Raw genomic sequence first — 27,861 nt, 5'->3', positions numbered from 1 at the left:
TCAGTGGTGAATTTACTTATTTATTATGTCAAATACAGAGTGGCTGGGAATCAGCATTTTCCTGTTATTTGGTGTAAGCCACAATTTCTGATCTACTTCTGACATCACTGATAGCGCTGATCTCTGCAAACTTGGTGGTACCCATTTAGAACACCACTGCTCTGTCCTTTTATTTTTTCTCATTTTCAGTCCTTTAAAACCTTTGTCAGTGCAGTTTGTAATTCGTGAGGCTTGAACACAGACAGAATGTTTATGTCAGTTTCTACAGTGACTGCACACAGGTATATTCTCTGTTTGCTTTCTGTTCACCACTTCTGCTATTCTCCAGGGATGTGCTGTAACCAGGATGGGTGCTGTGCAAGCACAAAGATCTGGCATCATATTCTGCTGTTGTGTCCTCCTGTAGAGTGGGCAGGAAGGCTCAGGCTTCCCATTCTAAACTGGGAATGGTCAAGACCAGGTTTTTAGGGACATTTAAGTACCCAGCTTGCATTTGAAATTTAAGAAGCCAGGCAACTGAAACGTATTTGAAAACATGGATTTTTAGTCTTTTTTTTCCCTTTTCTGTTTTTATCAATTATTTTTTTTAAATTATAAATTCCTGTATTTCACAGTTTGAGGGATGGGGGTAATGATGATGTTGAAATCCTTGTTGTCTGACCCAAGGGAAGGATTTTTGTTTCTTTTCTCCATTTTAAGTGTTTTTCCATAAACTTGCTTTGAACGTGATTTGAACTTCAGGCAAAACCTCTTTCAAACATTTCTCTGCCAAACAGTGATTTTTGTCTCTATTGTGCAGTGGGACAGAATCCAGCGTGAAGCTGTTTTGGCTTCTGTATTTCTTCCTGCCAGTTGTACTGCTGGATAGCTGCAGGAAAGTCCCTTTGTGTGGCGCACTGTTTAAAGGTCTCTGAGAAGCACTGAAGTTTGTATTACTCAATATGAAAGATCTCTTGTACGTGACAGTAGCAGCTCGTTTTGCAAAATCCTTTGTGCAGTGTTAATTTAATGCTGATGGAGAGCATCCTGGGATACGTGAAACAGCATTTCCTCCTGATTGTGTTCCGCTTCTGAAATACCTTTCTTGAAATGTTTTTTTCCTTGACATTTAGCATACATAAAAGGTGGATGGATCCTCCGAAAAGCCTGGAAGATTTACAATAAGTGCTATACGGACATTAATACGCTGCAGGAGATTTATCAGAAGAAAGCTACTCAGGAATCCTTGACTTCTGACGCTGCAAATGATAATCATGTTGCTGCAGAAGGTGTAACGGAGGATTCGCTAAACAGACTGAAAGGTGCTGTTAGCTTTGGATATGGACTTTTTCATCTTTGCATATCCATGGTGCCCCCAAACCTGCTCAAAATCATCAACCTGCTGGGTTTTCCTGGAGACCGCCTGCAGGGGCTTTCTTCACTGATGTATGCAAGTGAAAGTAAGGACATGAAGGCCCCTTTAGCTACGTGAGTAGCTATATTGAAATGCTTTGGTAGATAACATAGTACTGAAAGTAAGTAAATGGGGGAAAAAAGATCAAAGCCAAAAAAAAAAAAGTCATGTTGCTTTAAAGAAAACAACAGCAGGCAAAATAAACTTGCAGCTTGTTGTTTAATATGCCATGGTTTAGTGAATTCATCACTTACTAGTGCACTAGATCTCTCTGCTGACAGTTGTTTGTGTGCTTGGGGTTTGTTGGTGTTGTGCTGTATTCTTCAGCTCCTTTTATTCTGGTGTCTAGTAACCCATATGTTAGTAAATACAAACATCTCTGGAATGCTCAGTAGATCTCTTCTATGGGGAGAGCGTACCGTTTTGTATGAGAGTAACTGATGTCAATTATTTATCCTTAATACTGACCAACAGTCTTTCCAGTTTATTTTTAATGTTAGATCTGGGGAAAACTGAGTGTTTCCTTACTGTCTTTTTGTTCTTTGACCTTTCATATACCTATTTTTCTCCAACTCTTTGTATTACATTCAGGTCTTTTTCTTAGATGAAGGGTTACTCTGATGTTATTTAAAGCTATTTATGAGAACAGTTTATCACATTCTCTCCAAATTAATGCTTCTATTGTTGGACCTGCTTTAAGTAATTTCAGATGTCGCTTCTGAAGTATTGACATCAGAGCTAGTTTCTTCTGCTTGAGGAGATATATTTCTTAAAGATTAAGAAATGTTAAGAAAAACATTAAGGTTAAATGTTCCTTTTGATTTCTTTTGTGTCATTTCTGGGGGGGAAAATACAGCATTCTTTTCCCCAGCGTGATGGTGAAGCAGGTATTCCTTCAGCTGGCCCTGGGAAGCTCTGTACGCTGCCCTTCTTTTCTTGTGAGTGATGTAGGTCATGTAGAAGTCTGCCCTTCCAAACACCAGATATATTTCTGTTTTACATTGATTTCAGGTGTGTGTATGTGCTGGGGAGTGGGGTTAGTTTGTGTTATTTTTGTTTCCCAGTGAACGATTACATTCTATTGTTTTCCTGTGGGTTTTCCTGTTTTAAAATCCATAGGCTTGTGAAGAGTTAATGGATATGATGCTTTGATACGTACTATGAGCTTGATGGTTACTTGCTTTTGGTTAAGTGCAGTGAATTGTACGTACGATGTGTGGTGGCGCATGGTGGTAGAGTTGTGTTCTATAGTCAGGCTGTATAAGAACTTAAAGATGCCTCTCCTTTGTTTTTCAGGATCATTATCTTGAAATCTCTGTTTATGAGCTGTAATCATTTCTGCTCTTGTGTTCCTTTCAGATTAGCTCTGTTGTGGTACCATACAGTTGTTCGCCCCTTTTTTGCTCTTGATGGCAGCGATAACAAGGCAGGATTGAAAGAGGCAAAAGAGATTCTTGCAAAGAAAGAATCTGCTTACCCAAATTCTTCTCTGTTCATGTTCTTCAAGGGAAGAATACAACGATTAGAGGTACTGCATCTTTCTATTCTTTTGGCTGATGTTTTCCCCATCTCCTCCCCCTGCTATCTGATGTTTTTCTGATGTGAATGAACTGGGCAAACTTTAATAAATTGTGACTGAAGATACGGATGTACAGTAAGATAAGTGAGAAGAGAGGATTAATTTCTTCCTAGTTGCAGGTTTGCATGCCAAATCAATCCTTGTGCTCCTGTCTGTTTTATTAGCACTTTGAAATTCTAATTCTTACACTATATTGTAACTCTGTGCTGTAAGTAACCTTGTTTGGTAACTTCTTGTGGTACAAATAGGCATTAGGGTTTCGCTTGTCAAGCTGAAATCTGAGTATTAGCTACTGAGTACATAGCATTTATCTTCTGCTTTTCATTTTATGCATTGTTCGCTTACAGCTAAATCATCTTCAGTAATTTCCCTCGAATAATTGCTTTTGCATTTAAGAGAACAAAACAGGATGTTTTCTGTTGCTATGGTGAGCCATGACCCAGCAGAATGCATTCCATGGAAATGTGGTTGTGAATGCTGTTGCAGAATGGTATTCTTCTAACACTGCAGCAACCTTGTGGCTTTTGGCTCAATTATTCTTTAAGAATAATCCAAGATGGTAAAAGTACTCCAGACAACTGCACTGCTGTGTTTATCAGTCCAGAGTATTTCTAAGGCATTTAGGCATTTCTGAGGCATTCATCATCAAGGAAACACAACCAAAGAGCACAAAACGTTCTTCTCATAATTTAAGAACTTGATATTGGTGTCCATTCTTTTGCTACGGTTTGCAGTTAATTATCACAAAGGCAGCTTAATTTTGAGGAAGGTAGCTGCAGCAACAGAACAGAAGAGCAGTCTTCTGTGGCCTATATCATTTTGCAGGCATCCTCTTGCATGTGGCTTATTTATTGTGATGCGTTTCTTCTGTCATTCTGGAAGCAGTAGAGAATTACACTGTTGCAAGTGTTATTTTAGAGTGCTTGTATATAAAATGGTGCTTTTTATAGATGTCAAAGTCTAGCTCCAATTAAAATAGTGCTAGAGGCCACGTGGCAAGGTTAACAAAGTAGTTAGCTTGAGTAGGCAGGATACCATTTGTAGCCATGCCATGGTCAGCAGAATGCTTTCTAGTTGCTAACAGGAATTTGGTCCTTTCCTATACACACATTTGTTTGCATGGGAGCTGACCATTCAACAGTTGGGTTTTTTCCCTGCTCTTGCTTTGTTCTCATGAGTACTGTAGTACTGAGAGATTGTTGAGTATCCGTATAAATATTGCAGATTTGGGCATTGGTTTGCAGCATTTATCCAACTATCTGAACCAGAAGTGTGCTTACACTCACATTGTAACTAACATACAGCTAACTAGTTTCTACATCATGGAATGCCTTAGTTTGAAGAGATATAGAAGTTCACCCAGTCCCACCCCCTGCCATGGGCAGGGCTGCCACCCAGCAGCTCAGCTGCCCAGGGCTCCATCCAACCTGGCCTTGAGAGCCTGTAGGGATGGGGCACCACAGCTTACATGGGCAGCTGTGCCAGCACCTCAGCAACCTCTGAGTAAAAAATTGGGAAAAACAGTGTTCTGGATCTGATGTATTTCTGCCTTTTAGCTTGCAATATTGCTTTCTCTTTTATGTAGACAGCAACACCTTTTAAGGATCTTAATCTGCTTTTATAAATTGGACAAAACAGCCCAAACATCTTAAAAAGAGACTGATAGGTTCATGTGGAGGGAGGTGAGGGCACAGGGCAAAACCAAACTATGAAAGAATCCTGAATCGAGCAAGGTCACTTCTCTTTGCCCATATTCTGGGTATGTATATATAAACACCTCTTTGGGCTGGGACGAAAACAAAACAACAAACAACCTCATGTTCTGAGGCTTGATCTGTTAGATTCTGACATAGTTGAAGGCAGAAAAATTACCAAGTACTCCCACGACTGGCAAAACACCACTGGTTTGCTCAGGTGTGCTATAGTGTTCAATCTGCAGAGTAATAAAAATGTCCAGTGATATTACATTCCTAAATACACTGCTGGCACATTCTCTTGATTTTTTTCAGTTATCTTTTTCTGATGTAGGGTTGGGGTAGTGTGGAAAGGAGAACTAGGCTGGGCAAGAGTAAAAAGAAGCACTGAAACTGAGAGTGAGTTTTTTAGAGTGAACTTTGTATTGTCTTTGTGTTATGTTAAAGAGAAGAATAAGTGAAGACCAAGGAATTACACATTTGTGTGTACATTTGTATTTGTCTAACTCATTATTTTAGCTGTAAAAAGTCAGCTTTGATGTTCTACTTGCTGACTCATCTGCCTGTATAATTCTTACGTTCTACTCTCTGAAACAGTAAGTAGGTGACAATTAATTTTATTTTAAGAATTAACAATATGAGTAGAAATTTGTATTTTGCATGTTGTCCCAGTGCCTGGAGATAATTGATACTTTCAGTTATTGAGGAATATCTCTGTAGCGTGCTCACTGAGCTTGATGCTTAAGGAAAGCTTATGCAGAAAACACTTGGCACTTCTTTTCAGTTTTTTCTGATAATGTGTGCTGAGGAGCATGTGCTGCTGTAGAACAGAGCAAGCTGTGTATTGCACAGGCTCCCTGATAACTTTGAGGGCAAATATGCTCAACAGAAAGGCAGATGGGTTACACTCTTCTGTCATACCCACAAACATCTTCATTTAGTCATTGCTTTGTTTTCTAAGTATTCAGTTTTTATACTGTTACAGCTACTGTAACTTTGGCAGTTGTGCTGTCTTGATGCAGTGTAAAGCATCTCAAATGGTTCTCCCTGAGGAGACAAATGAGGAAATTGAATGAAATCCTCTAGAGCTGGGCAGGGGTAGGGCAGGGAGCAGTGGCATGTCCTAAGGTACAACTCTGCCAAGTTTTACAGTGAATTTCAGACTTAATTGTGAACAAAAGGAATACAGACACTGGTCTCGAAGGCTGAGAGGTTATCTTAACAGACTGGGAGTTATGGGTGATCATTGTTACATTATTAAACTCCTCCAGTATCCTTCCACTTCCCCCTTCTTTCTCTCTTTATGTGACTGTTTGAAGGCAGGTTCCATACCATAGATTTAATTTTTATTTTTGTATGTGTTAGAATTGATTATTATTACTTTGCAGGTACGTGCTTTGTGTTCTTGTGTAAGATTTCATTTAAATATAGATATATAGATATATTTTATAGAGTTGTTTTTTATTAGTGATACTTCCTTTTTCGCTTTTAATTTGGTTATTGCATTATGTTTTCTTGTTATTGTATTACATGATATTGTTAATATGAAATGTGGGGGAAAAATCCTTCAGTATAGGACCTATTTAAGAGGTGTGCTCATTGTTGTAAATAAAGGCTTTGTCACAGTTTGTCCGTGCTTCCATTCAGAAGTGATCAGATGTAAATAGGTGGGAGGAGGGAAGCTGGCCAAAGTGCAGTGTGTAGCTGGTATGCAAAGGAGTGCTATCCCTTCTCTTTCAGTTAGCTCCGTGGTGACTTTTAATTGGTTTCAAGCCTGGAATCGGTGTTGAGTTTTTCCTCTCACTGGGATGTTTTGCCTCTCATCTAATCAAACCTGAGGCTGCACTCTGTATTACAGTGCTATCTGTTTTCACTCCTTTGTTATTTTTAAACTCATATTAACACGAAGCTGATTGTGTTCTTTAAAATGTGATGGATGATTTGATTTTGATAACTTCAGATATGTGATTTTTTTTTTTTTTTTTTTTTTTAACCTTTTTTCCCCCTCCTCCCTCTTTCACCTTTGTTAGTGTCAAATCAATAGTGCCTTGGCTTCGTTTCATACTGCTTTGGAGCTTGCAACCGACCAAAGGGAGATTCAACATGTCTGCTTATATGAAATAGGTAAATGGGGTGTCTTTATGCTATAAATATTTCACTTTCAAGTTTTGACTAATAACTTCAATAAAGAAAAGGAACAATTTTCGTTAGGGTTATTAAAAAAGGTTTTAGAATACTGGCTCCTGCCTCGACTGGATAACGTTAATCATAGAATCATAGAATGGCCTGGGTTGAAAAGGACCACAAAGATCATCCAGTTTCAACCCCCTGCTGTGTGCAGGGTCACCAACCAGCAGACCAGGCTGCCCAGAGCCACATCCAGCCTGGCCTTGAATGCCTCCAGGGATGGGGCATCCACAGCCTCCTTGGGCAACCTGTTCCAGTGCCTCACCACCCTCTGTGTGAAAAACTTCCTCCTAATATCTAATCTAAATTTCCCCTGTCTCAGTTTAAAGCCATTCCCCCTAGTCCTATCGCTATCCACCCTCATAAACAGCCGTTCCCCCTTCTGCTTATACACTCCCTTCAAATACTGAAAGGCAACAATGAGGTGTCCCTGGAGCCTTCTCTTTTCCAAGCTAAAAGAAACCCAGTTCCCTCAACCTTTCCTCATAGGAGATGTGCTCCAGCCCTGTGACCATCAAATCATCCTGTCATCTTATTTGGTTGAGTAGCACTCAGCAATTGTTTATAGTTTTCAAGTTCTCTGAAACTGTTCACCTGCAGAAGATTATTTAAAATGGAACCCCTGTTTCTATGTCAAAAATGAAAAGATTCTAATGGAGCTTCAAAGATTGCAGGGACCTATATTTTGTATTTCATTTTATGCTGCTGATGGAAGGAAATTACTAACATCAACAAAAAGTGTCATTCTTTTCTCTGCTTTTAATTTTCATGGAAATCTTTATAGTAGAGAAGCTTTAAATGTGTCTGGTTAAAGAAGAATAAGGGAGCTGGTGGTAGCTGAGGAAGAGCTTTTGGTGACCGTTTAGATTTGCTGTTAGTGTGAATTGGTTTCCTTGTTTTGTACAGCATGAATAACTCAATACTTTGCAGTTAATTTGAACAAGTTTGCAGTTAATTTAAACAATAAAATGTGTTATTGATTAGTTTTGGTTTTAAATTTTCCAGTTACTGGTATAATTGTTAAGCTAGCTCCAGCTCTCGTAAGCAGGTGGTATTCTTCAGTAATGTTTACACCAAGTTTGAATTACTGTGCTTTCATTAAGTTGGTTTCTTTTAGGCTGGTGCAGCATGATAGAGATGAATTTCAAAGATGCCTTTGAGTCCTTTGAAAGGCTTAAGAATGAATCCAGGTGGTCTCAGTGCTATTACGCTTATTTAACAGCAGGTGAGTATTCAGTAATGGTTGCAAGTGATAAATCAGTGATGTGATGTGGTACTTTCGGTGTTGACTTGTGCTCTTAGAGTGTTCCACACTGCTGCTTAGGCAGCTATCAGACTGTACTTATGTAATTCTGTTTATGCAATTTGTTAATGCATGTGTATATATGCCCTTGCCCTCCAGATATGATTATTACATGACTACTGCTAAGCTGACATCATATTGAAAAGATTTACTTAATAAATCCTTAGGTGTTAGGTGATACTGTGTCCTTTAATGGGTATGGAAAACATACAGACCTTGTTAATGATCTCAGAGCATACCTGGGAGAGTTGGGATTTCTGTGTTCATCAAGTCCCGCTCTAGGTCCTTTGCAGAAGTGCATGTTTTTTTTTCCTCATAACTCTGATGTCTGATCTTTTTCCCTTCCCTTCCCTTCCCTTCCCTTCCCTTCCCTTCCCTTCCCTTCCCTTCCCTTCCCTTCCCTTCCCTTCCCTTCCCTTCCCTTCCCTTCCCTTCCCTGTTTTTTTAATCCCAGCAGTTAACACATTTTTGTTTCTGTATCATAGTTTGTCAAGGAGCCACTGGAGATGTCAATGGTGCTCAGAATGTGTTCAAGGAAGTTCAGAAGCTTTTCAAAAGAAAAAATAATCAGATTGAGCAATTTTCAGTGAAAAAGGTTTGGTTTAGCATAAGCTGACTTGTTTCAGAACAGTAATTTGATAATTGTGTTTCATTCTTTACCGTTATTTGTTTTTTGAATGAAGTATCCATTTTCTCCTATTTTGCTTTTGTTGCATTAACGGGAAGGATTCAGGGGAGGAAACAAAAGTAGTGTCATATGTTTTAAAGACTTGGTAAACAAAATGTGAATTGGCTTTTCAGCTGAAATAAATATTAAAGATACAGATACACAAAGAAAGGTCTCAGGCCAGGCTGGATGGGGCTTTGAGCAACCTGGTCTAGAGGTATGTATTCCTGCCTATAGCAGGAGGGTTGGAACTTGATGATCTTAAAGGTCTCTTCTCAACCCAAAGCATTCTATAATTGTGATTTTCTCTCTAGATTTGTTTTTCCTACTCTTTTTTTTTTTTTTTTTGAATCTTTTTATGTCAAAACCATGATTCTTTTTGAAAGCCAAATTTGTCTTGTGAGTATCACCCAATTTAGGATTTTCCGATGTTGCAATGTCAGCATTCCATCAGTACATATTTGGGATTGTGAAACAGAAGAGAACAAATTTAGGCTGCAAATAAAAAAGCTTTGCTTTTTATCAACATGTAACCCTTAAATTAAATAGAAAGTCTTTTTTAATAGTCTGAACTTTAACTTGCCAAAGATTATTTTTAAGGAAATTGTTGAATGCTTTCATGCAGCAGTTACTATTTGATAAACTGTTTATGAGTATCATGTTCTTTGTAGAAGGGTAGATGACAGATCTTTCTTTCTTCTTCCTTTCCAATTTGCAGGCAGATAGATTCAGAAAACAAATGCCAACCAAAGAGCTCTGTGTCCTGGCATCCATTGAAGTACTGTACTTATGGAAAGCCCTTCCAAACTGTTCCCTCTCCAACCTACAGCATATGAGCCAAGGTATAATACAGATTCTTGATACAGTTATTTAAGTGAGGTATGCCGTTTGCTACAATCATTTAAATTGTGTGGTAACAGTTGCAGAAGTATCCCTAATTTTCTAGTCCCAAAACATAATCGTGAAGCTTATGAAATCAGATTTAATCATGTAAAAATAAGCTCTAGTATTTTTTTTTTTTCTGTAGTTTTCCAGTAGAACAGTCCACTTTAAAGGTTGCAAACAGTAGACACTTCTGTCCTGCATACTCAAAAGCAATATAGATCTTTCTTATAAGCTCCCAGCTGGTGGTGCACATTTTAATGTGACATAGCAATATGGATTAAAATTCAGAGATAAGCTTCTTGTAAGGCTTGACACTGACAGATGGGTCTGCATCAGCAGTCCTTGGTGGTAGGCTTTTTGCTCAGCGAAAATGTTGCTATACATTATTTGTATCTCAGCAATGACTGGATGATGGAGTTTTTTTTTTTTTGTTTTTAATTTGTTTCCTCTCTTCTTGATCAATGTTTACTTTTCTGAGGGCTTTTCCTCGGGGCTAGGAGCTCTGGTTTGTAGGGATTAAGCTGTATCCACGTGTATCTTTGTAAGTAAAATACCAAGTAACTTGAGACTTGTAATAAAAATGAGACTCAACAGTGCTACCTTTGTGTCCAAATACTTAGTGTAGCCAATCCTTAGTTATTCATAGGTGGTTTATTTGGTGACTGCAGAACTGGTTTAAATCAAGCAGAGTTTATTACATGAGGCATAACGTGAAGTTAAAGGAGCTCTACTGTTCCCAGACTCCCAGAGCTCCTTTTGAGGGGTTGAAAATACCTGTAGGCACCCATGTTACTGGGGTCTCTAGAAGCAATGGTGCAGACTGGTGCAAATGGTTCCTTGTGGAACTAGCCTTGATGTAACAGCTGTTCTGAATGGGTGCTAATAAGCCTGATTAAAATGGAGCCTGATTCATTTAGTGGTGGTTATGTGCATCACTGAATACAGCGCTATGCGGCTGAGTCGCAGTCTGGCCCCAACAGTTAGCCTTAGCTACTCATCAGCAATGGGAATTACGATGCCAGAATTCTCTCATCTGGAGTTGTACATCTAGTGTGGATTCCTGTGTCAGTCACTTGCCTTTGGTTCAGAACAGATAAAGTGTATCTGAAATGTTTGGATATTTTGCCCTGTTTTCCTTGAACCATGGACTGCACGTTTTTTCTTTCAATGCCTGGGAGACAACCCAGTTGCCAGTAGCACCAGGAGGAATGGATTGTTTCTTAACTTTAACTTTCTAGCTGATCATTCAAGGACAAATGGAGAAATGTGTTCTCTTCATGTGAGAGGAATGCACCAACTGCTTGTGACTTCAGAGGGCCGATTCATTCCTGACAGGAATTATTACATTAGTGACAGATTGCTTGATGAGATTGACACAAAATGGGTTGTATTTAAAGGAAACTAAATTACTTTGACATTGATTGTTACTGGCATCTCACAGTTTCTGCTCGAATTTGGTCATTAGAGTAAAAAATCACTGTAGATTGCAATTCTTATCTGAGGACAGATTTCAATCCATCTTGTTTGTTTATTGGAATGTTTTCATTAAGCCTGTCAGGATGTTGATGATTCATCAGCTGTTGGTTTGAGGAATTTGCTTCTCGGTGCCATACACAAATGCCTGGGAAATTCTGAAGATGCTGTTCAGGTAAGTTGTTAATTATACCTTCAGTTGTATTTTATGAACTATAGTTTTATTAATCAGTAAATACTATTGAGGAAGTTTGTTAAGCAAACTGCTAATTTTCAATCTATTGATCAGTCTGTTATATGAATTCTAACTACTACATGCTACTAATGCTACTACATCTACCAACCACCCCCCCCAAAAAAAAAAATTAAAAAAAAAATTAAAATAAATAATTAAATTAAAAATTTATTTTTTCTTTTAATTTTTAAAAATATAATTTTTAAAAAAAAAATTAACATGGTCCAGATATTGTTTTTAAAAAAAAAAAAAAAAAAAAAAAGCAAACTAGTAATTCTGCCTTGATTCATTAGTGTTAGCAAAAACCTCCCCGTCCTTGCTTAAAGAATCTGCACCATTGGAAATGTTAACATATTCTCATGTTACTTTGGCTAATTTCAAATGCTTGAAATTGAGAGGTACTTTTGGATTTTTAAGTGATCTTCTATTTTAAGATGTTATTTCAGTTTTTTCTTTTCTTATTATAGTACTTTCAGCAGGCTGCTAAAGATGAGCTGTGCCGTCAAAACAACTTGTACATCCAGCCATATGCTTGCTATGAGCTTGGCTGTCTTCTATTAGACAATCCAGAGGTAATGGTATCACCTATTTTTAAGCTCTGTAAAAAAAAATATATATATATAATAAATGTGGTGCAGAATCAGCACAGCACTGTACAAGCAAGGAAACAAAGTTGATGGGTGAGAAGCTTAATATATCTGTTGGTAACACTGTAACACAATACTTAGTTGTTACTGGGTTTTATTTGTACATGAATTATTAGACTCTGGGATTCTTCAGAGTTGCTACATTCCTGATTCTGTAGCAGTAAGATAAACGTGTGCAAACCTTCTGTCTTTCTGTAGCTGTGATGTTTATGGACAGTCAGCACTGAAGCAAGAATTTGATGCACTGGAACAGGTTGCCCAAGGAGGCTGTGGATGCCCCATCCCTGGAGGCATTCAAGGCCAGGCTGGATGTGGCTCTGGGCAGCCTGGTCTGCTGGTTGGCCACCCTGCACATAGCAGGGGGTTGAAACTGGATGATCATTGTGGTCCTTTTCAACCCAGGCCATTGTATTATATGATTTTGATGAGCAAAGCACTGTATTTTGATTTATTGTTTATTCCTTCTCACCAACAAGTTTACACTTGTTGTAACTGCTGCTAAGTAGAAGGGTGGCAGGTAGTGAGGTTATCTGAAGGTTCTGAGAATTAGGAGCATTTTCTCTTTCCTTCTTGCTTTATATATAGCATTTGCACACAGTTAACAGGCTTCACGTTGTGTGTTTCAGGGCTGAATAAGCCTTGGCTTGTAGCTGCTGCTGAGAAGCTTTGGTAGATAGCACTTAGTGTGTGAAGGAAGCCACTTCTTGTGGCACTTGGTGAGGGAATAAATACTGCTTGTGTTACATGAGATGGGGTTGGGTGGGGAAAAGGAGCTAGAATTAGAGGTAAGTGGTGCTGTTTTTAGAAGATTGCACTCACTAGCTTGAGATATCGTGCAGTTCATATTTGAGAGCTCTGTAATGACTGTGAAAAAGATGGGAATAGAATTTTATAAATTATCATTACTAGAGAGGATAAGTGTATTGAAGACTATGCATATAGAAAGCACACTTCTGTTAAATGTATGTTACTTTGAAATGACTCATAATTATATGTTGGATCTGTCATACGATCTGATTCATCTTTGTTAAATTAACCCGGTTAGAACCATATTATGTGAGATTTTAGTATGGCTATGTCAATAATAAAAACTGTTTTGTAGATGTTATTTGTTTCTTATTTACTTGTAATACTTTAAATTAAAAAAGTACTCTATAATAAGAAATAATGCCTTGTTTTCAAGGTAGAGATGCTATTCTAGTCTGACTAGGCTGTATACTTGAGATACATGCTGCAACATTTGCAATGCAATTCTAATGCAGTGTCTTCTCCTTTTGCAGACCGTGCCAAGAGGCAAAACCTTACTTCTCCAAGCCAAGGTAAAAACTAAGGCACTTCACACTTACTGTTCACAGAGGAGGGTATCTGAGAAGTTGTGGTGATTTGATTTGTTGGTTGGTTGGTTGTTTTGTTTGTTTTGTCATTGTCCATCACCTTTAATCCACAATGCTAACTTTGTAGCTACATATTTATGTATATGAAGTGCATTTGTGTTTTGTAGATACGTATTTATAGGTCATTAGAGCTCACAATAGTGACCTCTGCTGGACTGTTATGATTTTGCCATATTTTTTGGCAAAGATTCAGCAGTAAAAGTTTGGAAAGTGCAGCTCTCTCCTTCATACATGTTCCTCTGGTCCCTGACTTTGGTCTTTGGTGTTGGGATCTTCCTTGAGCAATAAGACTTGCATAATTTTCCAGGTACTGTTAAACTGAATAGGATCCAAACAACACACTGAAAATTGAAGCTTTCTGCTCTGTTTGCCAACTTAGAACTTCTGTAAGCCAGAGATATGAATAGCAATATGGAATCTCCACTTCATCTCTTCAGTCTGTTTTGTAGCTTGACTTCTTAATCATTATTAGTGAAATTATTTTCATATCCTAAAATGAAGGAATCTAATATTTGCATGCTTTTTTTTTTTTAATTTCAGGAGGAATTTACAGGCTATGACTTTGAGAACAGATTGCACGTCCGCATCCATGCAGCCTTAGCTTCTCTAAGGGAAGTTGTTCCACAGTGACAAACAGGAAGTTGTGTTGTCCATTCCCACAGTTTCTGCACTTTAGGATGAAGCAGAAGAAAAAAAGCTGTTGGGAAGACCAGCTTTTCTTCTGGAAACCACTTGTGCCAGAGACACTTTCATCATGTGGTTAGGAGTTGGTATGGCTTAGTAAATACTACAATTTCAACTGAAAGTAAATCAACCAAGCAGAAGGTTAAGTGACCTTGCGTATTTTAACTCTTCACTTTTTAGTTTGTTTAAACCGAGGGGAACACAGTTATTCAGTGACTCATCAGGAGAGCCTAAATAAGCACACAGCTTACTTCAATGTTGGCAGATGGGATCTTTTTTTATTTGTAAAGTTTTAAAGCAGATCTAAATCTAAAATATGCTAAAGGGGGGGGTGTTTCTGTTTTGATTAGAATACGATAAAAGTAGTTGGTACAAATGTTGAAGAAGGGAATGGGCAGAACACTTATTTTCTTGAAGCATTACCAAAACACAAAAGAAGGAAAACCGTTTAGCCACAAAGAGCAGATCTTGCTGAATTTTAGAGTTTTATTTCAGTGAATTCATGATGAATAATTTGCCAATTTAAAACCTCCCATTCCCTTTCCGTTATTTGTTGCTTCCTTCTCAGCACGGCTCATACTTCTGATACAAATTCTATCAACACTTAAGATCTTGGCTTTTGGTACATTCCAGCCAAACACTTTTCTTTGCATGTAATCATAGTGAGGGCGATTTTCAATTTGCTCTTAATATTCTGACCAGTGCATTCAGATAAGTAGGCCACATAGAGTAATTTTACGTGTTTTCCATTGAAGCTGCTAAACCTTTATGGCAGTGACTTTTACAGCTATTAAACCAGACAAAACAGTACACCCACCACCCACCTCCAACCCTATTTTTGTAGTTTTACCAATGCTGTGCTATCTTAAGTCTCTACATGATATTCCAAATTTGTGGCGTTGACATTTGAAGTTGACTTACTGAAGACACTCTGAGAGCTTGAAACTTACACCGTGATCCCATATATGTATATTGTTTTTAATACTGGCCATCTGTATCCTTGTTTGTAGATTTTTAAAAAGCAAAACAAAAAAACACAAAAACATTTTGTCTGTAGCATCTCCCTATGTTGTATATTCAGTTAGTATCATTACCTAGAAGGTAACGAAGGTATGTATTTATTTATTTTTTTTAAAGAAACTTTTATCAGTGGAAATCTGACCAGGAAGTTAATTGAATTATGTTACTTTGCAAAGCCAAGAAAACTGGATATCTTCAAAAATAATTTTTGAAAAGCCTTATCTTTACTTTGGTCAGGTTGCCTTAAACAGTCCCTTAGCTTAAACGTTTTGCTTCTTTTTCTAACTTGTTGCAGAAGATGGTGCTGTGTTGCCAAGGTTTCATACCTTGCCCCACATAGAACCTTCATTGATTTGCTTTTGAGGTTGCATCTAAAGCAAGACTGACATGGAGGAGAAAAGTAATATTGGATTTGGTAGGCCAAAGGAAATTGGTTGCACTTCTAGAGCAGTTACACTCTTCTATTGCAGTTCCTGAAGGAGAAGAGAGATTTTATTTTTCTAAACTGTAGGTGTGTTGCAGATAGGATGCTGTCAGCTTTTCTATTCCACTTAATCAGTAATACTGAATCACAAAGGAGTGTTCAACCTTTTTTGAACTGGTCAATCCAAATAAGTATTGAATAGAGAACAATATATTGTGTCTGTATATACATAGTAAATTCTTAGAATCCAAATTATAATTTTCAAGAAATGTCTTCAGTATACTTGACATTTTATTTTGTCCTACCTTTTAATATTTTGTGTCAGGGACACAGTCCACTCTGGATAAATAGATAGAAACATTGCATTTAATGGCAAAATTCCTTTCAAACACACTGCTTAAGTATACCATGAGCCTAGGCTATTCAGAACACAAAGCACCTGCATGTGATTGGTGTCGGGATGTCTGAGGTCTACAAACGTTGGAGGTAGCTAGCAAATTGTAGTAAACTTGATTACAAGGCCTGTTCTGCTCACTGGGCCAAGAGGGAGTCCAAAAAGACACTATATATTCCTGTAAAGGTTTAACTCTGTGCAAGTTGCAGCTTTTCTGTGGATTTAGCAAATCATCACTGAAATGGAACCATTGGTTTCTGTAATTTTTTTCTCCCTCCGTAGGAGAATCTCCTGCTTTATAAATGTCACATTTGTTTTTTATGTTAGATTGTGCCTGTGATGAGAAAAATTTCAACTGTATTTTGTGCAAACCGATATGTTTTTATACTTTGGAACTCGGAGGCATGGTCTAATAGCAATAACAGAATATGCATCTTGCTAGTTGATATGTTAAGAATATCTTTACTGAGTCAGGTATTTTTTGTTGATGTTGATGCAGTTTTTATCTCAATATGACTCATTTCAAATAAATAACTAGAATTTATAGATGTCACAAAGTGGCATATTTATTGTGACGTACTGTAAATGTTGTTAATTTACAGAACTTGCACTTTTATATTTCTGAGTAAAATTAAAAGAAACGTGGACATGCGTTTTGTTCCCTGGCTCCTTGAATTTGTCTTTCAAACTGGTGGCTTCCTCAACAAGGTGGTGTTGAGCACTGGAAAAATTTCTGGGATGTCAAGTGACTGTAAGAAAGCTTTCTAGTCAGTAATTACCTCAGCTTCTGCTCTTCCAGTACAGTATCAGTCCCCTGGTGTAGAAAGTGAGTTATAAGTGTGATGTTGAGACCAACCACAGAACGAATGAGGTTTAACATACTTCTAAGAGAACCCAACACAGTTGTGTTTGTTGTATCCCTACACTTTGGAAAAATGCTTCTAAGTTACTCTAAAGCAAACCCTTTAATTTCTCCTGTCTCTGATTGTTTCCTATTCCTATAAAGCTATGCTTTATTCTGAAATAAAACTCCCCAAATGTGGTACTGAATTGTTTTCAGTTTACAGCAGTCTGGTTGTTTTCCCAACAACTGATCATGTTCTTGCTTCCAAACTGCACTGTAGCTATCTGAAACTTGAACAGTAAGTATTACGGTCATGTAGAGCTGTATGGGGTTTTACAAGGGTGATGTTAGAACTTTTCAGTGGAGTAAAAGCAGAGCGTCACATACAAAATTTGAATTCCTTTTCCAGCCATTATTAAATACTCATATTAACAGTGGTAGCAATCATTGCATGAAGAACTGTGCAGTCACAAAAACAGAAGATTAAAGCTAATATTACGAAGTTATATTTTTAGCTGTCTTTGAAGGGGATTGGGCAGCCACTGGCATCTGAATATGCATGAGCATGCTCGTCATTGGATCAGCAGAGGTTCTAGAGGCAGTCTGTAATGTCAGTGGTAGACTACACTGAGCTTTGGGAGTAAGCAGTACAGGTACACTGCCTCTACTTTGTCATCCTGACAGAGCTGTCAAACAAAACTCTGCTAATGAGAGTTTTTGTAGATGTTTATACAACATTGTCTTTCATCCTGATGTTTTGCAGTGAGTAGAAAAGACTTCAAAAACCAGCCTTCTGCGAGTCTTTTGAGATAAGGTGGGATTATACAAGGATACGAGTTCCACTTCAGGCTCTTTGGAGTTAAATACTGAGCTGCTCCTATTTCACTGCATTTTTATTTTTTTAACAAGTTTGGGTGCCCCAACTGGGACCCAGTGCAGGTCACCAGAGTAGGTGGTGTTGCTTCATGCTCCTGCTCAGATTCTTTGCCTTATCACCCAAGATTTTCACGACCTACTTAGTCCCTGTATTTTAACCAGTGTTTTAGCCACAGACAATTCTGTTTGTTTTCTTATTACACCAAACTTTTTGCTTGCCACTTTTTCCAAAATATTGTCTTGTCTTTTGATGTGACTTCTTCCAAGTTCCAGTGGTGTAGAGGAAGAAAGGGAGATTGCTAGACTCAGTTGAGCAAGAAACATTTGCGTAACACCCATCCCTGTTTCATTCAGATCAATGTGTAACATATTGGGGGAAAAAATAACTTCTAACCAGTGTGATTTATCTTCTGTAAATTGTACTTAATGAAGAGCTAATAACAAACTGATTTTTCTTCTGAGAAGCAGAAAGCTTGTCTGAGACCTTAAGTCACTGAACTTCTGTCTATCAATTAGTCTAGCTCACATAAGACTTTAACATTGTCTAGAAACTGTCACTTCTGCATCTGGGTCAAAGGCTGGTGGGACGAGGTAACTGTCTCCAGTTAGGCTGACAGGCTTTGCAGCGTTGGGCCCAAGGCCAGTGTGTTTTAGTAGATCAGCTGGTACTGTTCTTAAGATGGCTTCCAAAAATGGCATTCAAGTTCCAGTACAGTGAATGGGTTCCCAGCCAGTTTTTTTTTTTTTTTCCTGTGAGTTCCTATGCTGTGCTCTTGCATTTCAAACAGATGTGTTTGTTAGTGACTGAAGCTTTCATAAGTATTTAGGCTGGATTTTGCTTCTGCTTGGTGAGCTCTAATTATACTTTTCCCTGTTTTTATAATATCTGTATCTAAACATCTTGAAAGCTTTTATTGTGCTGTTTCACAGACCCAGGGTTCTGAGAGTTTTTGGAAGAAGCATGTCAATGGGTATGATGCATGAGAACTGTGACATCACACTCTGCTCAGCCCTGGGCAGGAGAGGCTGCAGTGGGAGCAGGTACCAGGGTGGTGTGGGGATGGCAGGTGTGCCCTGAGAACCCTTGCTTTAAGGTAATTGTCTTTTGTCATGTCATGGGGGAGGGAGAAGAGGTTGTTCTGGTGATGTTGGTGTTTTTTTGTCTGTTTTGGAAATAGGGTATTTTTTGAATTACCATTACGGTTTCCTAGCTTGCTGGCCATTCAGACTTCCTGCTACGTGAAAAGCCAGCGTGGGGGGTGTCACTGATTGGGTTCTTTAAGGGAAAGTGGCATTGGGGAGTATTGGAGAAAGGTTTGTGGTGGCCTAGGCCACTGCCATGGTGCTGCTGGAATCCCACAGGGATGTGCAGGTGCTCAGCTCAGGCATTTTCTTGCTGCAGATGAGAAGCTGTGAGCCGGCCTCAGAGTGTGACAATGGAGCCTCCAGACAATGTTCTGAGCTGCCTCAAGACTTTGCTTGAGGGTGTGAGCAGAGCTGTCATAAAACAGAAACCAGAAGACATTGCTGGGTTTTTAGCTTCCTATTTCCAAGAGTTCATTGACTTCCAAAAAGGTTTGTTCGTACCAATCCTTACCTGAATAGCATAAGCTCTCCGAGTGCATATCTAACTCCAGCTTAATTTGTGCTTCTGTTTTCAGAGAATCCAGATTTGCTTTTAACAGAAGTGGTTGAAAAATTTGATCTTAAGCAGGGTAAGATAATTGTTGTCTGTTCTCCTAGAGTATTTTCAGATGATGTTCCAACATGAGTGGTTGCAAGTAGTTTTCACTTATGTGGGCTGCATCTCAACTGTACCTAGACCTGTGAAAGAGGCACATAAGCTCTGTGCAGTGTGTGAGAACATAGCCACTGCTGCAGGGTTAGGAATACAGTTAAGGAGCCCATGATTTTGAAGTGGTACCAGTGCTTTCTGAGTTTTCTTTCGCCTTCCTAATAGGAAGCAACAAACTTCCTCTCGGGAAGCTTCATAAATGTGCTGTAGAACATCTGATTGACTAGGCTGAAATCAATCTTCACTTAAATGGAAACATGTGCTAATACATTGCCATTAGGTGTTTGTTTTCTGCCTTTTATTATTTATTTATTTATTTATTTAATTACTTTGCAGAAACTTGGAATGGGGAACTGGAAGAGAAGACATCAAATCATAATGAGGCTTTGCTTTTTACTGAGTCCCAGAGAAAGGAATCGTGTACTGACAGAGAGAGAGATGATCATCTTGAAGACGTCACTTCACGTAGCTCCAGAGTAACTCTGTGCCCATCACCAACCAGTTCTGTTCCAGAAAGCATGCACCCCACTGGACCTGATGGAGCTTTATCCCCTGAAGGATCTGAACTTGAGCATGTGCCTTCTGACCCTGCCCAGCTCCCTGCCCAGGTGGAAGATAGCAGTGGTTCTGTTTGTCTTGTGAGGGATGTGGCAACCACTGTGCAGACTCTTCAGGAAGATGTTTCTGCTGCCTCGGCAGCTGAGGCTTCTAGGTCACAACTAGGAGTGCAGCCTTTGTCTTCCATGAGTGGAGAACTAGGACCCTCCAACACCCAGGTCCTTGTTTTAACAACTGATACAAATCAGGTTTCCTCAGACCACCTGCAGGAAGGACTCTCATCTCTTCCACCACCACCACCTTCTAAAGAAGAGTTGCAGGCTGTGCCTTCCTGTAGTGCAACTAAGGTCATTTCAACCAGTGATAAACTGATAACGGATGCAGAGGTTCCTTCCTACACGCACCAGTTTCCAGATAAAATAATCCTTTCCTTTAGTGGACAAGCTCTTTCTTCTGTAAAGCTGTCACTAAACGCAGGCCAGGTCTCATGGCTGATTGCTAATGATGCAGTGTTCCAGCCTGAGCAAATGGAAGGCATAGCACCGATGGAATCAGCTGAGCAAGCTTGTTGCTTCAGGTAAGAAAGTCTGGGTCCTTGTCATCTTCCCAGCCCTTCAGCTTCATGCAATGGAAAAGCACCTTCATCGGTGCAATACATGGCAGCAATGGCTTCTAAGAAACTGCTGTATGAATGCCATCTGCTTGGCCCCAGTGCACGTGTGTTAGAGCTCTCTGCAATCTGTCAAGAAATGGGACTAGCTCTGGGCAAGATCCTGCATTCCTATGGGTAAATACAGATAAGAGTGATGGGAAGGGGGCCCTTGATTCCTAATAGTTCTGCTCAAAACAAGGCATATTTCTGGCATATTTCTGAAACAGATACTGGGTACTGAGATGTAATACATCTGCACTATTGCTAAAGGTGCAACAGGTTTTGATTACTTTCTTGAATGATATCCTGTCTATCACTAATATGAGATTTACCACTTAAAAAAAAAAAAAAAATGGTGGTGGTTGCCTGTGCTGTCTTGGTGAGTCTGGTGAGTTTCTGCAGCTGGACCAAAGAGGCCAATTGATTTGCAGCCATGAAGAAAACTGGTGCTCACGTTTCCTGGTGGGGCAGCCCTTCTCTATGTTAATGTGCCCAGCTCAGCCCTTGCCCAGCTGGAGAAACACTCCATGGTGGAGGTCCCCAGTCCCAGGTCTCCTGGTCTTGTCCCAGCACAGCTGTGAGGTATCAGTAAAGAATGGTGTAGGGGAAAATTGAGCTTAGGCAGACTGTAAATGAAAAATATTGGCTTATTAACAAACGCTTTGGGGGAAGTTTGAGAGACACAATTTAAAAAATACAAGTCAAATAGGTGAGTTCTCAAATGCTTGCTCAGCAGAACCTCTTGACCATAAGTAACTTTGCTTTTCTAGGCTGTAGCTATGGCAGCCGTGTACAAAACTGCCTTGCTATCCCCGATCTCTTCTCTAACATGCTTGCTTCTACCAAGTGCAGCTATGCTTGATTTAGATAGAAAGACTTGCAGTCTCTATATGGAATTCACTGTTTCTGCTATTAACCTTCTTGCCTTTTTATTGTTGAAGACGTGGCATCAAGTGGAGCAGGACAACCACCACTATTTTCTAATGTTTGGCCCTCTCTTGTCTAACTTAAATATTTGAAATGAGCTCAAAAATCTGCCATAAGCTGCTTCAATTTATGCGATGCAAGAAGAAAAAAAAAGGGAAAATGCTGCACCTTTCCTTTTCATGGGCTCTACTGTTAAATAACATCCAGGACTGTAACTCTATTAGCTGTGTCTTTGCACAGCAAGATGCAGGTGCTAGGACACTCACTGGAGCCCCAGTCCTGGTTGTCAGCCCAGCTGATGAGAAAAAGGCCATGATAACTGCTGCTATATCATCCCTCTGGATGATGTATGGCTGCAAAAAAATGGCTGACAAGCCAAGGCTGAACACACAGGTATAAATGTCCTTGCAGAAAGTTACACGAGTGCAGCACAGACTGTCATTACATCAGGCACCAATCTCAGAGTATTAATGAGTAGAAAAAAGAAAAATCCATTCTTAGGAAACAAAAATCCCTCAAAAGAGAACCTGATGTTGAGTAGAGGTTTTCTTCTTAAATCTTCTGGGGAAGGCAGGAACTAAATGCTCTGTTTTTCTTAGAGTGGAATGTTCCATTATGGATGGCATGCTGAAGAACTGACACAACAGCTCTCAAAATCTCTTAACAGCTGGGCAACTTTGAGGGTAAGACTTGAAATGCTGGCCACAGTGAAGACCTGAGTGCAGAAGCGATGAGGTATCCAATTTTTGCCCTCACCATTTTTGCCCTCACCAAGAACCAGGCAACGCGCAGCCAAAAAAAAAAGCATTTCTCCTCATCTGTGCAGATGGCTCCAGTACCACTGCCCTACCTGGGTAATTCTAGTTGCATACAGAATAAAAACAGAAAGCATCTCACTGCCTTTGTAGCTGTTCCACTAGTCCACATTCAAGGCTTAAGCAGTGGGCTCACTGCACGCTCAGAATGAATGCTTTGCCCCAGCTCCTGGCGCCAGACTGCTCCTACTGGGAGGAAGAGAGGTCACTGAAGCACACTATCCAGCATCACTGCAGCAACTTCGGAGGCCGGCTTAGAAAGGGTCACCACTGTCAAACACCATTCACTTTAGACTAGATGCAAGAAGTTTTGAAGCCTTTATTTAGTAGCAATTAAATTATTCAATTAACACTAACCTCCAGACAGCAGTTAAAATATTGTACAAGGAACAGCTCGCCCTCTAGAAGCTCTGTACACAGTTCAGTGTAAACTTACACTCTAAGATTGAATGTACCCCACTGAAAAGGGGTAAAGCAGCTGTGCACAGGAGGCCTCGCTGAAGTGCCTTCCTACCTCTGAGATGCATAAGGCTTCCTTCCAGGCAGCCTGCACTGTGCAGACAGTCCCACCGGGTCCCAGACTGATCCACTTCTTGCCTGTTTGCAGTGGTGCTGGGCACCAGAACTCATAGTGCATTGAACAGATTCTTTTCAAACCTGTTATTAGTGTGCAGTTGAAATCCAATCCATAGGTGTTTAAATGGCTCTTAATTCCTTAAACCATAAGGCTTGTAGCAAAAAAAGGAGAGCAAAATTCAAAACACACTGCACAAAATATTGAATAAATACCTCTGAGTAACGTCACCAGCTTAAACAACTGCATGAAGGCTCCAGAGATGGGCGCGCTTCTGGGAGCTCTGACCAGAGCTGAGGATTGAAGGGAGTTACTTCAGTAAAAGAAAAGTTGCTTTATGAAAAATTGCCTCTGTACAAAAGTGACACACCCTTCTTTGCTTTAAGAACAGAATATTGCAATGACTTTGTGTGCTTTTAGACATTCCCATGTCATAATAAATAAAACCAGTTTTGCTTGTGCCAATGTTATCTACGAAAGAAGGTATCCACAGAACAGCCAAGGTGTTCCGTTCCTCATACACCACGACCTAATATAGGTGTATTCAGCAAACCAGGCAGCTGTACATCATGGTGACTTGCTGACTTTGTCCACGTAGGACCCACTGCCAGCCAAAACAGTTCATCCCCTACCTAAAGGACCGCAGTCATGTACCGCCAGATTTACTGCGGAGATGCGTAATATTCTGTTGGATAACATGTTAGTTCTTTCAGGAGGTAAGTAAAATGAGGGAAAACATTAAAACAGATTAAGACTTATTTGTATCAGCCACAGGCTTCTTATTGCGTTTTAATAAATATCAGGCAAATTAAAGTAGTTTCTGTCCCAGTAGTTGCCAGAATAGAGCCAGTCCTGTGTGCCGGTGTGGGGATTGGGGCCTTGATGGAACCATCTGTAAGGAAACATTCAGCATGTTACCAAAGCTATCCATACATTGCTGTAGTTCAGAACTGCTTTGCTACATCTTCAGCTGTTGTTCAAAGTAATTACCATGAATGCAGGACTCCTCTTAGTTTAAAATCTTAAATACATGTTGTTTGCCAGCCAGATTTCCCCATTCCAACAGCACTCCAATGGCTCCCAGGTGACATTACTGATACCAACATTTTGTCCACTTGGAGCAGTCAAGACTCTCACATAGAAAGCATAGCTACAGTTACACTTCAAAGCAGTTGTGAACTATCATTTTGGCATGCATAAATAATAACAGTGTCTTCATGACATGTGAACACCACGAGCACTGCAGTCCTGAAAACAGAAAAACCATTTCCCCAGGATCTAGATTTCCCCCAGCGTCTCAAAGCCTTGTTTTGCAACATGCCAACTGAGAACAAGTGTGTTCACTACCCTCAGTGTAGATGAAACATCACCCCCAGGTTGCAGGAAAAGTTGTGGCTTACTAAAGCATGATGGTGTTGCATCCACTGTTAGCGCTGAGGGGCCAACATGAATGCCCAAAGGGCTGATCCAGCTGCACCAAGTTACATGCCAGCTTCTACGCTGGCTGCTCATTGACACACTGAACTCTTGCACATGCTGGTTTCTTCCCCTCTTCTCTTCTCCTCCCTCATAGGAAAGCCGTGCACTTACATAGCACAGTCAACAAAGTAGGGCGTCACCTCACAAGGCCGGACTGCTGGCAGTACCCCCAGTGGGGAGGACAGCCGTCAAAGCACCGTGGCACAGACGGTTGTCCTCCTTCCTCCTCACCCTATTTCTGGCAGTTACATCATGCAGCATAACTGAGCACAGCTTGCTGTTTGGGTCTGGCTCAATCTTTTACCTCGCAACAGCAGACCCCAGAGGACAAGCAGTAGTTTAAGTTTTTACCGTGTTTTGCCATGCTGTGTTGGCAGCACCAGGCAGCTTGCAAGCAGCTCTAGTGGTTAATATATGCTCCAGTGCTTCCTTTCTGCACTTCAGTGGCCACAAAGGCCAGTTCTTGCATGTATGCCTCACTGCAGCAAACACACTCACTGATGTAAATCATGCATGTGCATTTTTTTAACTCGCTTTATCTTTCTAGGTTTTCTGCTTTTCAGAGCAGAAATGAAAATACATTAGGATCAAATAAGGGCAATGAAGCTATAAAGGGTCTGGAGCGCCAGTCTTAAGTGAAGTGGGATGGTTCAGACTGGAGAAGAAGAGGCTCACGGGAGACCTTAATGCTCTCTACAACTGCCCGAAAGGAGGTTGTGGTGAAATGGGGGTCGGCCTCTTCTCCCAGGTAACAGCAATAGGACAAGAGGGATTGGCCTCAAGTTGCTTAGAGGGAGATTCAGGTTGGATATTAGGAGAAATTTCTTTTCAGAAAGTGGTGATGCAGTGGCATAGGCTGCCCACAGAGGTGGTAGAATCACTGTCCCTGGAGGCGGTTCAAGAACCGTATGGATGTGGCACTGGGACACAAGTTAGTGGGCACAGTGCAGATGGGCTGATGGTTGGACTAGGTGATCTCAGCAGTCTTTTCCAACCTCAATGATCCTGTGATTACAACCAACTGAAAGAGCAGGGTGGCCAGTAGGAGGCTCTGGCTAGATCCAAAAGATCTGAGATGCACATCAGAAATAATTCCTCATGTAACCATCACAGTGGTACAAATTGAACAGACAAACACCTGAATGGCACTTCTGCTCTGATTAAACTAACAGAAGCCAGTGAAAGTCCCTCACCCCTCGTGCCACACATGGTTTACTACCACGTAAGCTTTGCTTGGGATGTCTACGTCAGTTGCTCTGAAGTAACTGCTGTGTGTGCAGGCCCAGTATGCTTCCCAGCTCACATGGAGCAGCAGCTTATTCCAGAGTGTAAGCTTGCTGAGGATCAGGGCTACAAGGAATGACCTCACCCTGTAGCTTAGGGAGCTGTACACCCAGGATCCCACTGCTCTGCCTTCAGCACTGGAATGGATCAGGACAGTGTCCTCCAGTGGGAAATGCAGCTGTTTACATCAGTTTCCATCACACTTCATGTTAAGACCTGCAGGCTGATCCTCAGGGAGCAGCAGAAGAGTTGCCTCCGAACAAAATAGCTTTTTTTCCCCAGGCTCATCTCTACATTTAAGTGAAAAGGAGCTTTTCCTACATAATTTACGTTCATCTTTTGAAAGCAGTCACACTTGGCATTCCTACTAAAAAGATCAGACTCAAGAAAGGTTCTGCCAAAACTTTGGAGACACGCAGGAAAATAAGGAGTTCTTAAACGATACCAGGAATCTGAAGTCCATGCACTGACAACTTGCACAGTGCTGGCTCTACAGCAACTGGAGAACCTCGTGAATGGTTCTGCACTGACTACAGATCCTGAGAACCATTGCTTTGCACTGTGCTCTAGAAATTCCCTTAGTTCTCATATCAAGCTTTGAGCTTCAGATAGCTGGAGGAACACTGTAGTTATCCCTACCTCTTGGTGAAAGCCAGAACCAAAGCACACAGAGCCCCTGAATTCAGGGAAGGAAGAGGGAGGTGTGAGGCTGTTCGTCATGTAACACATCTACTCAGAAGCATTACAGAAAATGTTATTTTGCACCAGTTTCAGGACAAACAAACCCAAACACTGCAGGAAAGCAGGCAGAGGAAAAACAGTCAGACATGACCAAACCTGGGACTCTGGCATGATGAGTGACTTCATTTGCAAAAAAAAGAAAGATGTAATTTACAGTTACAAACAGACATTTTGAAGACATTTAATCCATGATGTTTGGGTGCATTAGCAGTTAGTAAGTAGGGAAGAGATGAAGTTTGCTTACTTGTAGAGAATTTAGCCCTACTTTTTTATTTTTTTTTTTTTTCTTCCCTCCTGTGAAGAGGCCACCGATCTTTTGTTATAAATTTGAATACGTTTTGCCTGGTCAAACAAGATTCATTTGATTGTGCTTTTACAACTTCTATTGAGCCAGTTGTGCCTGACAGCTCCCAGTTGACTTCCCTTTTAAGAAAAACAACTGGCAGCTGCCTTGTATGCTAACTTTTCCCTTAATTCCTCTAACTTTTATAGTTAGCAACAGTTTTGGAAAGGAAGAAATGACATGGAGAATGAGCTGATGGAGCCATTTCACCATCTTCAAAAAAAAAAAAAAAAAAAACAACAAACAAAAGCAAAAAACCTGCATGCTGCAGGAGTACAGTGTTGCCAGCACCCAGCAACTGATCTGAGAAGTTGGGGGCAATATGCCATCAAATTCACTGAAGGAATTGTTCATTCCTCGCTTTGGCCAAGCATACATATTAGAGGCATTACACATTAGTCGCCACTAACAACTGTCCTTACAAACAGCCATCAGCAGCAGCATCTTTTTCACACTTAGAAAAGGCAACACACTTCAATGCTTAGCGTATGAACACGGGTGCACAAGCACTGAGGGGGAAGGAACCAAGACCACATCTGACTCTGGGTGCTGCAGCCTGCACAGACCCAGACTGTATGTATCACAGCAGCATCACCAATGCTGAGATATCAGCTTCGTGCTGACACCATACACCACCAGCATGGGCTGGCAGTTAACCTGAATGTTCAACACTTTCATACCAAAACACCCATAGCATGCAGGCACACTGACCTCGTCTTCCAGTCTTCCTCTGACTTTGAACGATTTTTGCGGGCGGTCCTTTGCTTTTCTTCTAGCCTCTTCTTCTCCTCACTAGCCAGATCTTGAAGGAATAAAAACACACAGTCATTAATCCATCTGACCCAGCATTTTAATAAGTTATCCCTTTAAAAAGCATTCTACGTAACACAGAAGTGCATCTGTTTCAGCCTAAGAGCACAGCAATAGGGGGCTGGAATATTCATTTCCAAACATGAAGAATCAATCCTCTATTTTTATTTTTTGTTGTTGGAGC

At 40.2% G+C, this 27,861-nt stretch overlaps 3 protein-coding genes across 5 annotated transcripts in view; 2 read left to right on the top strand and 1 right to left on the bottom strand.

Annotated features, from left to right (window-relative positions):
• The window catches only part of TTC39C (tetratricopeptide repeat domain 39C), a 32,412-nt gene extending 15,782 nt beyond the window's left edge, over positions 1 to 16,630 (top strand). The window contains exons 5-14 of the mRNA XM_042837554.1: positions 1,113 to 1,467; positions 2,753 to 2,921; positions 6,697 to 6,790; positions 7,971 to 8,078; positions 8,642 to 8,751; positions 9,542 to 9,665; positions 11,259 to 11,356; positions 11,884 to 11,988; positions 13,344 to 13,382; positions 13,998 to 16,630. Coding sequence (XP_042693488.1) covers positions 1,113 to 1,467; positions 2,753 to 2,921; positions 6,697 to 6,790; positions 7,971 to 8,078; positions 8,642 to 8,751; positions 9,542 to 9,665; positions 11,259 to 11,356; positions 11,884 to 11,988; positions 13,344 to 13,382; positions 13,998 to 14,087 — 1,292 coding nt within the window. The 3' untranslated portion in view covers positions 14,088 to 16,630. The remainder of the gene's footprint in view (positions 1 to 1,112; positions 1,468 to 2,752; positions 2,922 to 6,696; positions 6,791 to 7,970; positions 8,079 to 8,641; positions 8,752 to 9,541; positions 9,666 to 11,258; positions 11,357 to 11,883; positions 11,989 to 13,343; positions 13,383 to 13,997) is intronic.
• Positions 16,631 to 16,796: 166 nt separating this feature from the next.
• On the top strand, positions 16,797 to 24,377 carry CABYR (calcium binding tyrosine phosphorylation regulated). The gene is made up of 4 exons (XM_042837569.1): positions 16,797 to 19,274; positions 19,361 to 19,414; positions 19,831 to 20,629; positions 22,231 to 24,377. The coding sequence occupies exons 1-4, from the start codon at positions 19,136 to 19,138 to the stop codon at positions 22,268 to 22,270; spliced, it is 1,032 nt and encodes a 343-aa protein (XP_042693503.1). The 5' UTR covers positions 16,797 to 19,135; the 3' UTR covers positions 22,271 to 24,377.
• Positions 22,746 to 27,861, bottom strand: part of OSBPL1A (oxysterol binding protein like 1A) — a 72,260-nt gene continuing 67,144 nt past the window's right edge. For all 3 annotated transcript variants that reach the window (XM_042837522.1, XM_042837532.1, XM_042837541.1), the window contains 2 exons: positions 27,579 to 27,669; positions 22,746 to 23,912 (listed from right to left, as the gene is read on the bottom strand). In XM_042837522.1, the coding sequence (XP_042693456.1) occupies positions 23,810 to 23,912; positions 27,579 to 27,669 (194 nt within the window). In that variant the 3' untranslated portion in view covers positions 22,746 to 23,809. The remainder of the gene's footprint in view (positions 23,913 to 27,578; positions 27,670 to 27,861) is intronic.

This window comes from Centrocercus urophasianus, unplaced genomic scaffold (assembly GCF_019232065.1).
Source record: "Centrocercus urophasianus isolate 14NV4802_14NV808 unplaced genomic scaffold, USGS_Curo_1.0 seq_11, whole genome shotgun sequence".
In the NCBI taxonomy this organism is placed as follows: domain Eukaryota; kingdom Metazoa; phylum Chordata; class Aves; order Galliformes; family Phasianidae; genus Centrocercus; species Centrocercus urophasianus.
This window is presented reverse-complemented; position numbering and strand designations above follow the sequence as displayed.

What these genes read in the sequence shown, in the direction of transcription:
- CABYR (XM_042837569.1), top strand. Translation starts at nt 19,136, where the DNA reads ATGGAGCCTCCAGACAATGTTCTGAGCTGCCTCAAGACTTTGCTTGAG. An exon ending in AAAATTTGATCTTAAGCAGG is followed by an intron (nt 19,415 to 19,830) that starts GTAAGATAATTG and finishes ATTACTTTGCAG; the next exon opens with AAACTTGGAATGGGGAACTG. An exon ending in GAGCAAGCTTGTTGCTTCAG is followed by an intron (nt 20,630 to 22,230) that starts GTAAGAAAGTCT and finishes TGTTTTTCTTAG; the next exon opens with AGTGGAATGTTCCATTATGG.